The 13,558-nt window shown below is 31.7% G+C and overlaps 1 protein-coding gene across 1 annotated transcript in view; it reads right to left on the bottom strand.

Moving 5' to 3' along the window:
• Nucleotides 1-2,215: 2,215 nt before the first annotated feature.
• LOC122521133 overlaps nucleotides 2,216-13,558 on the bottom strand; it is a 174,675-nt gene continuing 163,332 nt past the window's right edge. Inside the window, exon 4 of the mRNA XM_043641606.1 lies at nucleotides 2,216-2,897. Coding sequence (XP_043497541.1) covers nucleotides 2,890-2,897 — 8 coding nt within the window. The 3' untranslated portion in view covers nucleotides 2,216-2,889. The remainder of the gene's footprint in view (nucleotides 2,898-13,558) is intronic.

Genomic DNA, 13,558 nt, shown 5'->3' with positions numbered 1-13,558 from the left:
TAATGTCGGTCATCGAATCAATGTTGGTTACGGTTAGGTAATACGATTATTACGATCGGAAATGACTATGGACTTTTTTAATGTCTATTTAAAATCCACGCATATTTTCTTGTAAAATTTTCCAAACCGATATAATAGTTCGCACCCACCTCCCACTTTTGGCCGTGCTATTTTGGTGAAGAAGTTTGGCCGAACTTCCGAAAGCGTGTTCGTTCTATTCTCATACCGAACGATCTCTTTGAGAACGAACAACGAATTATTCATTGTTACGACACAAGGACAACCCCGTTTCCACCACCACTCTCTCCTTAAAGACGCAAACTAGACAAATTTACTATTATAATTATACTTGTATTCAATAATATATATATTATTTGTACGATCGGAAACGATCGTAAATTCTTAACACGTATTTGAAGTTCGCGCCTTAGTCCTATTGGCAGTTTTGAAGCGTTAATGTTCACACCACCCCTCCCCCACCATTCGTACCCCCACTACGTACACCCTGCTGAGCCCATTGGCTAAGACACTCATCCTATTCTTCCAATGAACGCCTACGACAACATATCATACAAGACGATCAAGAACCGACGAAGAACCGATTAAGAACGGACAAAGAAAGTTAAGTACTATTATCCTTTTATATTACCACCAAACTGACAAGAAGTAAAGTAAACGAAATGTAAGCACTATTTATACTTTTATAGACAAGCGAGAGGTAAGATTTATTATTGTATTTAGCGAGAATGGCAATCGAACGAGAAGTGAGCCACGTGTCCAACCTTATGTTGGACGCCATTACTTTATATCCCAATCAACAACCAGGGTTTTTATGCCGCAAGGCTTTTCCTTGACGTTCTAATAAAGTATTATACTTTCTATTGACTCAATCACCTGTTTTATTTCTTATTTTAATTTAATCCTTTATTTTCCTCATCATTAGCTTATAACAATCACCGAAGGACTCCATGTTGGAGAAATCTACGTACAATATATTCTTCTTCTTCTTCTTCATTCTTTAGTTTAGGCAAATTGCCTGTTTCGTAACGACGTTTTTCTGCCTATTGCACTGTTAAATTGTCGCACCATCTTTTTTGTGGTATATTATATTTTATGGTTAATATATATATAGTCGCCTGATGTATGTCCGAAATAATATAAGAATAAAATCAAATATTCGGTCTTTTACCGACGTATTTGGTATGTGTTGACAAGCTACTATGTGAATTTTAACATTCTCCAATTTCGGTAACACAAATATAAGTCAATTATATTATTATAATATTTTTCTAAAATTTGACAACATAAAACAATACCTTTGGCTCGATGTTAACTAGCATGTACTACTAGCATTGAAATACTACGTATGACAACTAAATTCGGCACAATTACAACGGACTAAAAAAAGTTTGGCACGAGTGACATTTCATACTTTGCATACTCCTCATCTTATATTCATACATACATATATATATATATATATATATAAGGGATTTTATGCCTAAAAGCTTTTCCTTTAACGAACCAATAAAATCTTCTAATACTATTGGTTCAATCGCATTTCTGATGTCATTTAATTAATCCTTGTTTTTATTAACCAACATAACACACCTATATCTGAATCAACGGGGTAGGAGGACTCTATGTTTGAGACATCTCGAACGTACGTACATACGTACGTAATATCACGATATGTAGGAAAGAATTCATGCTGTTCGAAAAGATTGGATTTTTACTGGAAAATCGAAGTCGCACGATATCATAGACCAAACTGTTTCCCTCTCCATGCTATATTTGTCTTCTTCCGCGATACACGTATGCAATACGCGTCGTAACACCACCATCACCACCATAACTAAAATCATCGCTACGACTACTACTACTACTACTACTATCGCGTATATACTACCGGTAAAAAAGCTATTTTTCCTGTCAGTAAGAAATCCGAGCGAGAATTTTTTCGCATCGCGCGATATTTCTTGACAGGCTTATTTTTCTCCTGGCATCGTAGAAAGACGAAGGAAAACGGTGAGATGAGCTTTTGCATCGTTTCGAGCTTATCGCGTCTATTCAAGAACGACGAGGACAACGAAAAATAATGCACGCAAGGGCGAGGGGCGGTGGCGGCGCCGGCGGGGGGAAAGGAACGAACGAAAAAGAAAAGAACGAAGGGTAGCATCTCGTTATGCAACTCGTCGCAGTGCTTGAACCTTTTTTTTCCCATTTTTTTCTTTATAAATTTTACTTCGACTCCCAAGTTTTTGAGTTATGCGCACAAAAATTGTTTACTTACGAATATTGAATTGAAGATTTTTTTCTTTTTTTTTTTTCTCTTTTTTTCTTGCTTTATTACATTGTAAGGAAAGATGTTCTTTCAATTAAAATACAAGAAAATTGATTAAATATAAGTATTTTATTAAATTCTATAATCACGTATATTATTATATCATCCTGTGACAATAAAATAAAGAACAAAATCTTTTTAAATCTTACACAATCGATGTAAAATGTTTGAAGTATTCTTCCTACAGTAAAAAGTAGATCCTAAATAAATATAAAAAATTTGAACTTGCATATACACGCAGCGTGTTATTTAAAGTGTCTCTATCATTTTTGTTTAAAAGTTCGATCGAATTAACGTAAGATGTTCACTTTGAAAAGAAAATTATATTAAAATTCGTTTTATTTATTTATAAAAAATATACGCATAAAAACAGACATATATAAAAAAAAAAATATATATATATATATATATTATACATATACATACGTACGTAGATAGGTTCGTTATCGAGGGCTTTCTCGAAAGCATTAGGTGATAATAGAAGATGCACAGAGTGCATTTGCGTCTCACTTTTTCGGCGTTTCTATGTAAAACGAAGCGTGACGTTACTCACCTGAAACAGAAAAGAAAAAATAAAATCGATTTATCCTAGCTGATAAAAGAAGGAAAAAAAAAAAAAAACAAGAAAAGAGGAATCTAGGATACGAACGTCGGAAAAATTCCCCGAACATCCTAGTCTCGTTTCGACGTGAACGTATGAAGCATAGTAGTCGAATATATATATTCTCGCGAGCATAACGCGCTGGAAAATAAAATAAATCAAAAATTGTTCTCGGGTCGTACCTGCCATAGGAAAACGAAGGGATTCTTTTGAGAATCAGATCCCATTGAAAATGGTTCCTATCTGTCGGGTCAGAATTTTTCTCTCATCAACACCTCTTTTATTAGTATTTTCAAATGAATGATTAGTATTTATAATCGAAAAAAAAATCGGCAAGTATAAGTAGAATATAAAACACTGTCTATATTTGAAATGTAACCTCGACAGGTAGCCTTAAAAAACATTAAAACAAAATTTGTTTCGAACCTTTTTTTTTATTCCAATGTATACTCGATCAAAAACAGATCAACTTTTGTTTAAAGTATTTTTTTGACAGGTTATCGCAATTACTTAAAAAATTGTAACTAGAGTTATGTGGGACACCCTGTATATATATTTGCCATTTACTGTCAATATTTACTAAAACTATTTATTTATTTGAATAGTTTACTTTTTATTTGAATATTTAAAAATACTGATCAAACAAATAAAAATAATGAAAGAACGAGCTTTTTTCCATTCGGGCCACGAATGGAATCTTTTCCATTTGAAATATACTCCATCTGTATATGGGTCATATACGACCCATCCGGTTTAAACATAAATCAACTGACAAATTAATCCTGTATGAGACGTGGTAAAAAAAATATCGAAAAGAATTGGAAGATTTGTTGATTGAATATGAAGTGGAAAAACAAGACCATGAGATTTTGTATCATACGTATGGCAGAAAAGACTGAACGTTAACTAAAACTATAATGAGAGAGAGAGAGAGAGAAAGAGAGAAGAAAAAGACAGAAAGAGAGGAAAGATAAAAAAACTTTAATATGTGGTATTCCTACGACGTAAAGTCTGTGCTCTCGAATCGGTAAGGAAATTATTCACGGTCATTTCACAAAAATATAAGCTTTTAACCCTACAGCAGCAGCAGCAGCAGCAGTAGTAATCAAAATCCGCTTCGATTTTGGTCCCGAACGATTCGTCGAACGGCATACAAACCGACGATAGGATTTTAAAACGTTCAGTGGTGAATAAAAGTGTAGCCGGTGGACGAATTTGCCTTTTTCCCATGCCACCTGCCATTTTCGTTATGCGTTTATCCATCGAAAACACACGATCTGTTCTGATTCAACTGTCCGTTCAAATCCTCTCGATAAATTAGATAAGCGTATTTCCAATTTATACGTTTACCAGATAGATTATAATTATTAAATAAATCTTATTATATATATAAAGAAGGAAACATCTGGCTCACTTATATATACAATAATAAAAGTAAAAAAAAAAGAAATTGTAAAAGGAAATTGTAATAAATAAAATTATATTTACTGTTAGATCTGTCAAGCCCGTCGATATATTTCTATTTTGTAAATATTTTTTACATATCTATCAGAATTTTTTATTTCTACGAATGATAAGTAACTACAATAATTTATTTTCGTATATAACGCTTTATCATTTATTTTTCTTTACTTTCATTTCCAACTATTTATTCTGTTCATTAAAATAATTAATAATTAATTAATAATTCAACGTTTTTTCCTCGTCGAAAATAAAATTTTGTTTATTCCTTTTTAACATCTGTAAGGTCAGGCAAGACTGATAGGTTGAATATAATTTATACGAATGACATTTCATTGTTCGCGCGTTCATCATTGAATAAAGTTATTTAAAAATACTTCATTTATAAACTAATCTAAACATTATTTTATTAAGACAATATCAAGTGACGTTTATCAAATTTGCAAATCTTGAATGAACGAAATATATCGTATTATTATTTTATTACGATTAATATTTATTATTAATTATTATTATTTATTTATTAAAACTACGTAAATTATTACAATGTAAAAATTAGTTACATCAACATCGATATCCATTACTATAGAGAAAGACGAAAAATTTCCTAGTAACAACGATTGATTCGCATTTGAATGAAAAGCTTATCGAAATGAAAAAAGACAAAACCTCGCCGCGTTTGTTTTCATAACTAAGATAAGTCCAGTTGCAGTGTTAACAAAATGAAAAAAGAAAGAACAGAAAATTCTCACGAGCCTCGTAAAAGGATACATCTAATTGATTTAAACAAACAAAATAAAAAAACCAATCAAAAATGGAACTTTCGTTATTTTCTGAAAAGAATAAAATTGAGCTTAAAAGAATTTTGCCCCACCACTCATTCATCTATTCATTGATTCATTCATTCATTCGATTTGGATGATAAACGAGAAAAGAAGAGTGGAACGAAGAGACGAGAACGAACCGATAGTAGACGACGTAAGCGCTTTTAGACGAGTGGTAGTAATAACAGGAACAGAACCAATACCAGCACCAATACCAGTATCAATACTATTACAGAGTACTAGTACTAACAGCAACAGCAGGAAGCTTTTGTTTTGTTACAGGGATGTGTGTATGTATGTCTCTCTTTCTCTCTGCTCTACGCGTGTATGTGTGTGTGTGTATGCGTGTGCTAGCTATATTGTATTTTCATATTGTACGTGTCGACTCTCCGCCATTGTCCCAACAGCCAACGACATCGCTTGGCACGGCTGGCCGAGCTACCAACCGCGACAATGACGCATTTACACGTGCAAATGCGAAACTCAGCCGGTACTATTCTCTGCGCAATCAGCGACTGACTTTAAGCTCGTTATGTATTCGATTAAGGTCCGTTCTTGTTTTACCATCTATCCTTTCATGGATCCTCAACGGAAACGACGATGACAACGAGGAAAATGATGACGATGATGATGATGATGATGATAATGATGATGATGATAAAGTTTCTTCCTCGATCTTCCTTCTATGATCATTGATTGGTATATTACACTTTTTTATTTCATTTATTATCGATCATTTGTGATTAAAATATTATTAACCCTTTGCACTCGAGGCCTTTTCGGCCAAATTAAGTAGATATTTTACAGGTACTTTAAAAACATTTATAAACAAACAAGCGTATAGAAATAATAAAATATCATCGGTTTATTCATTTATATGTCGAAAAAAAAACAAACTTTGATAAATACTACACTCCGTAATTAGTTTTGATTGAGTTGACACTTGAAATCAGTCGGGCGCCGTATCGGCGCCGCTCGAGTGCAAAGGGTTAAGATTCTGTAAGCTAATTTTTCATTTCTTCTTTTTGTTTTTTGCTGTATTTTCAACCCACCCACGTGGATTGATAATAGTTAGGACTGTATAAAAAGAAAGAAAGAAAAAAACTAAAAGTGAATTTTTGACCTAACGAAAAATTGTTCTTATGTTTAAACTCAAAACTCTTCAACTCAATCAGATATTATAACTTATATATTATTATGCGTGCTATATATTACTTACAGATAAATTGGACTTAAGAAAAAAAAAAAGATATACAAATGTAAAAATAGAAATAAATAATTTCAAGTAAGTTTAGAATTAAATTTCCTATCGATAATATGAATAAGATAGAAAAAGAAAAAAAACAAGAAGTGTCGCGACATGACGCAACTGTAGTAATGAATTGTATGGCATAGGTCTTCGATATTATTTTGGATTGCAAATATCGTATTCGAAGACGTAGAAGAGACCTTATAGCGCATTTTTGAAGACTGTAATACTGTCACAAACAAAGCCCGAGATTATCTGACAGGTATCGATGCGACGGAACGTTCGGCCGCCAGACTTTCGAAGTGGTGTCGACCGACTAAGTAAACACTCGCGTTCCTACCAAGAAAGACGATTTCCTTTATTTCGAATAAGTTTTTCTCTTGCCTTGACGTGTCACCACCACAGCTTGGTTTTGAGTGAAGTAAAAACTTTGGTCGTGTGCATCGATGGACTATGGATTTTTCTAATATTGGATAATCAATCTAGGGAAGAGATGACGATCATCTTCTCCCTATAAAAACCTTTGCAACAACAGCACGAGAGAACATTTCAAGAAGAGCATTCAAAAAGAATATTTTAACCAGAGCTTTCTACAAGAATCAATCATCAAGCTCAACATCACGAATTTACAAGCAACGTAGTCATCAAACAGTGCGTAACCAGAGCATCGTTCGACACATCACGACTCAACAACGAACAACGCAACAACACACGATATCACATATACATCGGCATTATTTACGATAAATAAATAATACGATAAATAATACCGAGCAAGGCACCGGTACCTCACCTAGAAGAAACCCTTTTATTGACTCAATAAATACGGAACAAAAATATGTCTACGTGCTTGAGTGTGTTACTTTAATAATAATAATATAGCCGTTATATTAATATGGATAATAAAGAAAGTGATTTTTTTATAAAACCATGTTCGATAATATTTTATGTTATCTATGCGATCTAGAAAAAAGATTTGATAAAAAGGAAAAAGAAAATAGAGAGAAAAAGGTGTGGAAAATCAGTGAAGTGGTGGTAGTGGTAGGATAGGAAGCTGGGATTGAATAAAGTTTTCATCGCGTTAGTTGGTACAAAGAATATTTTTCTTAGAAAACGGTCGGTAGAAAGCAAGAAAGAGAAAGAGAGAGAGAGAGAGAGAAAAGGAAAAGCAAAAATATGAGAAAAAGGCGTCGGCGCGAGATAAGACGTTGAGAATCGCCTCGATTTAGTAACGACCACTACAAGGCCGGTCTTCTTATAAAAGAAAACTCGATTACTCGTTTCTCTCGGGGAAACGAGAGTGGAGTTAATAAGATGGATCTCACGAATTTACAACGCTAATAAACTTACTTGATAAGATAGCACCGTCGGATATGCCGATAAATCATATAAATAAAAAGAAAAAAAAAAGAAAAATATCTTCTCTATGTAAATTGAAAAGAAACAAGAAAAAATAGATGGGGTACATAGATGGATATGATTAGATAAATAGAAAAATATATATATACAACAAAATAAAATATTTAAATTTAAAATAAAACTGTTATAACATCGATAATATGATTTCAGATTGAATTGTCTCGTAAAAAAAAAAAGACTGGTGTGTGTACTTATGTACGCACGTAAGAAGTTATACTTCTTTGCCGTACCAAAACGAACATAACCTCAATAACCTCAAACATAACTTCAAAAAAAAACTTAAAAAAAAAAACAATTATTATTATATATATATAAAAAAGAATAAAAAAAAGAAAAAGAAAATATCAAAATATAGATATCAGTCCACACTAAATATAAGAGAGATATATCGAATTACTTCACGCGTCAACAGTCATGGCGCGGTTACAGCATTAGTTCTCGCTTGATCGTTTAAGTAAAGCAGCGCTAAGTACGATTAAGTATTTGGATGGGTGACCCGCTTGAGAAGAAAAGAAGACAACTTCATGCCGTATACTTGAAATCGCTTTGCCGCGCGTCGTAAATACCGACAAACTTCGTGGTGTCGTTCGGAAAAAAATCACTTCCATCACATTTTCCCAAACGCGCCAAAAGAAGTATAACTTCAAAAAAAAACTAAATAAATAAATAAATGGAGAGAGAGAGAGATAGGAAAAAAATGATTTTCGATTTAACATTTACACGTACGCGTGGTAATTAAATACTCAACGAGCCGTGACGTATGTAACGAATTAATATGAAAATAATCTAAAATGATAGGAGAGGAGACGAGTAGAGATCGTTTAAATGTGAAGAAAAACCAAAAAAAAAAATAATCAAATAAAAATAATACGGAAAAGAGATAGAAGAAACAAAAGATCGTTCAGTTCGTTTCTGTTTCGATCGAAACTGAAAAAAATGACCACTTAGTTCGTATTCTATTCCACTCGACGGAGTGGAGGAATTCGTTAATCTTTGACATTTTAATTGTTGAGTCTAAGGTGAAGGAAACCACGTTATATCAGAATGTGAAACACTCCGTGTAAATGAGTAAGAGAGAGACAGAGAGAGAGAGAGAGAGAGGAAGAGAAGTAGGGAAATAGAAATAAAGGGAGGAAACTAGAACTGAAATGAGATCGAGTATGTCTTACTATTTGTCTTGATTGCTTTCTAGTAGATATTTGAATCGATCCGAAAGTGAATAAACATTTCAAACAAACTTTGTGTATGCTATTGGTGGTATACTATTGTAGAATATATACTCTCTAAATATACGATCTCAATGAAAACACAAAGAGATAACTTTCATCTAAAAGTTAAACGACGATTTTCAATATGGCTAAAGATAAAAGAAGATAAAAATATTTTAATAAAAAAAAAAACAAAATAGTAATATATTAACGTATCGAAAATATCTCGAACATTCATTTCATGTTATATATAAAAAAAAAAAAAGAAAGAAAAAAGTAGAAAAGAAATATTAAAAAAAAAATAGTAATAAAGATGATAATAATAATAATAATAATAATAATAATAATAATAAACTTTATTGTCCATACAATAAATCGAACATATCAAAGAGTTAGATAAATATTCAAACTTCGTAGATTTACATAGAACGCGCGGATATATCGAAAAATTCTATTCTACCTGCACTACGTTCGTTCCGATCGCATTTTTAAACGCGAAACGTGAGAATATTTCAAGTGGAAATAATACACGTACATGTATACGTGTATACATATGTATAATACGTATAAAACGAAACATTGTTTCTAGCGTTGGTAACGGGATTTTCTTAGCGTTGCCAGTAAATCGCTTATAGGGATTTCGTATCTAAAATAAGGCGAATCGTTCGTGTAAAACGTCTTACGTCTTATAATATAGTTTTATTTCGTTGTTAAAGAAAAAAAAAAAAAGAAAGAAAAAAAGAAAAAATTTAACACGCGTTAGAATAATGTGTCCCGAGCTGTCATTCGTTTATCAGAAGTACGATGAATTTTCTTACATTTCAATTTTAAATTTATTCTAATAATTGAATATGAATAAAGTTTATTGAATAAATACTGGTTGAGATACAAATTGAATTCGTTAGTCTGTGACATTATCACAAAGTATCGATAACAGAAATGATTCAACAATTAAAATATATTATATTATTATTATAAAATATATTATATTCGTTGTTTAAACAATATTTGTTTGTTCGTTTGTATTTCGGCTTTTTTCCATTGAACTTTTTGGTATTTTGTTTTTATTTTTTTCTTCTATTTTTCTTTTTTTTTAATTCAGATTAGATTTCTACACGTTCCGAAACCAAATATATTTTTCATCGAATATCGTATTCTTCTCGAACTGGTATTTATCGTGTCAGTGTTTCAAAACGTTTTCCGTTTTAACGATATTAATAAATAAATAGACAGTATTTATAATAAAATATTAACAAAGAGCGTCAATATATTGACATCATACTCTGACGCAACTTTATCAACTGACACGATTTATATTTAAACAAAATATTCATATATACTGATAAAACGAATAAAAGTATTTCTTTTTTTTCTTTTGTATTTTATTTATATTCGATTTCTCTACGTTTCCAACGAGAAATATATTTTTCATGAAAATATCGTATTTAGTTTTACTAATTTCTTTTTTTCCTCTTTCCACTTTCTCTCTTTTTTTTTTCCTTTCCTCTCTTCTTTTATTTTTGTTTTATTTATATTTAATTTCTCCACGTATAAAAAAACGTAAATGTCTTTCCCTCTGCGACAAAAAATATTTCATGTTCCCTTATATCGTATTATTTCTATTTAATGACATTTAATTTCTTAGCGTTTCAAAGTGACTAATGTAAGTCAAACAATTTATTCTCCTTAAAAAAAACATCGCGAAGAATAGGCTCTCATTGAATAACTTTCGATTTGTGATGATTTTTTGGTCCTCCTTTATTCTTGAACAAATTTTTATTACAATTTATATTTAATATCTGAAAATATATTAGAAAACAAAAATGTCTTACCAGCTAAGAAATAAGATAAGAAGACCGCAAGGTTGGATTATTAATCGATCGGGAGGAAAATCTAAGCGAAAAAGAGCCGATAAGAGAAAATCTTAATCCTCGTAGAAAAGCTTGAAGAAATTCTCTCATAAATTTGTTCCGCTCGAAGTGCTCGTACGAGATGCGACGCGACGGGTTCCAACGAAGCGAACGAGCGAATCGTTGCTAAGGGATTAAAGGTCGTCGTTCCACCCTTTTCGAAGAGAGACAGAAAGAGAAAGAGAAAGAGAAATAGAAAGAGAGAGAGAAAGAGAGAGAGAACATTCGTAGTACTCGGCACGATGCAGTCTCGACTACTGATAAGAAAAAAAAAAATTACTTGTATGAAAGGAAGGATAGGAAGGATAAAAATAATGAAAGAAATGAGGGAGAGAGAGAAAAAAGACGAAGAAGACAAAATAAAGAAAGAGAGTAGAAGAGAGAGAGAGAGAGAGAGAGAAATTGTACAAGTAAAGCATGTAATAAATTTCCGGAAAATTAAAAGCTAATCTATAGAAATTGGTAGGTTCGTTGGTAACTAATAAGGATACAGGAACGTTAGGTCAACGTAACGATTTTTTCAATTTTTCACGGAAATATATATTTTTAATATCAATATCCAATAGTTATCAGAGTATAGATATAAAAACGAGAAATGAAAAGAATCATTCGCAAAGAGAATTTTATGAAATTCTCGATAGTCAAAGGGAATAAAACAAAAGAACAAATATAGAATAGGAAAGGATTGTTTTTCTTTTCTACCTTATCAATTCCTTTAGCATGATAAATCGTGAAAAACAAATATATGTTTCTATTTAATAAAGGATATTATTTGTTAGGTCAATACAGCCATGATCCAATCCCGTCGTTATTATATTTCAATATTATTATTATATTATTTTATTATACTATATCTTTGGACTTGATATCCCGTTTTATTGGTTAGAAAGACATTTCTCTAGGAACATCTTCTCACGTTTATCCAATACTAACAAAGAGGTCGTGTATTTTTATCGCCTTTCTAAGGTAAGTCAACAGCACACGGTTTTGGTTTTTCCGAAAACGGATCGCCAATCCATTTTATTAACCATCCTCACGTCGCTTGACTTTATTGATCTGATGGGAATCCAGTAATCCAAAATTTTATATTATTTTGTATAAAATTATTACTTTTTACTGAAGAAAATATTCGTATAATATACTGACACAATTAATTTTACAAAATATCGATCGAATCAATTTATATGTATATTGAAAAAAAACAATTATTATTTTCTTTCTCACTTTCTCTACTTGATTATAAATCATCTCATTATTCTCTTATTACAAATGTAATTTTTAATTGATTTAATTTATAAAAATGATCTAATCATTGTGAAACTTCCTCATCTATAACAATGACCGGTAATATCTAAAGAATATTATCATTATTTATTTCCTTCATAAAAACAATTACCATTTGCTTCATTATACTTACAAAATACATCTTTAACCTGTACATTGAAAAATCAATTACAATGATATATATGTGGTGGTAGTGTTAAAGCGTATGGTAGTATGAGTATGCTTGTTTCATGTGTGCATGGGACAAAAAGAATGTTTAAATCAGGGATGTTGAACCAATGACCCACAAATTAGAAACTAACATAAATTTCAACATTAAATCGATTACGTGCGACATCAAAGGTAATTTATATAAAGAAATCCGATGAGAACGCATAAAATGTACGCACTATTCGTTTCTAAATAAAAATAAAATATATTGTTCTCTAACAAATTGACAAAAATCTTATTCTATATTAAGATATATGTTTCTTTTTTCATTAAAAAGAAACATTTAATCACTCACGATAGGAATAAGTATATTATACGAAGTGTCGGTTGATTTAGTATTAATTAATTTACATATAATACAATATATCTATTCTATACACACATTTTCAACACAAATAGTCTTCCATTCTATTTCACTAATCGGATACTAATTATATATAATAATATTTGAATGAAAATCACGGTCTAAAAAAAACAAAGATAATCTTTAAAACGATTCTCTCGAATAATAAAGAAGAAGAAGAAGAAGAAGGGAAAAAGTAACTAGAGAAAAAACAAGAAATAAAGTACTGAAATCTCTTGCTCGAATAGGTGGTCACCGTCGTGCTGGTGCATTTCGATGTCCTACTTCGCGTATGCTCGACCCGCATGCACGACCTTAACTAAATCTCCTGCGTCCACGTAGATCCAACGATAGATCACGTCTACGTACGAAAGAAGAAACGATCGTCGAACGAGAGAGTTACGTCAATGTGGTTTCACCGAGAAGATATGAAGAAAAGGGTGAAAGAGTAAGAAAGAAAGATAAATAGAATAAGAGAGAAAGAGAGAGAGAGAGAGAGAGAAAAAAAGAAAGCAATAGTTCCTCTTCAACCTGCTTGCTTCGAAAGGCAACCTTCCACTGACGTTCGAGGATTTATTTTCTCGTTGAGAAGGATGTTAGAATAGATTCATGGAGCTTATCGATCCAAGAAAGTCGTCGAAACCGTTTTCCACCATCTTTTAACCGTTCTCTTCTTTCGATCTTTTTAATACCACACTATGCTCT

Source organism: Polistes fuscatus, unplaced genomic scaffold (genome assembly GCF_010416935.1).
Source record: "Polistes fuscatus isolate 324 unplaced genomic scaffold, CU_Pfus_HIC Scaffold4, whole genome shotgun sequence".
Lineage (NCBI taxonomy): Eukaryota > Metazoa > Arthropoda > Insecta > Hymenoptera > Vespidae > Polistes > Polistes fuscatus.
Note: the sequence above shows the minus strand (reverse complement) of the source record. Positions and strands in the feature narration are given on the sequence as shown.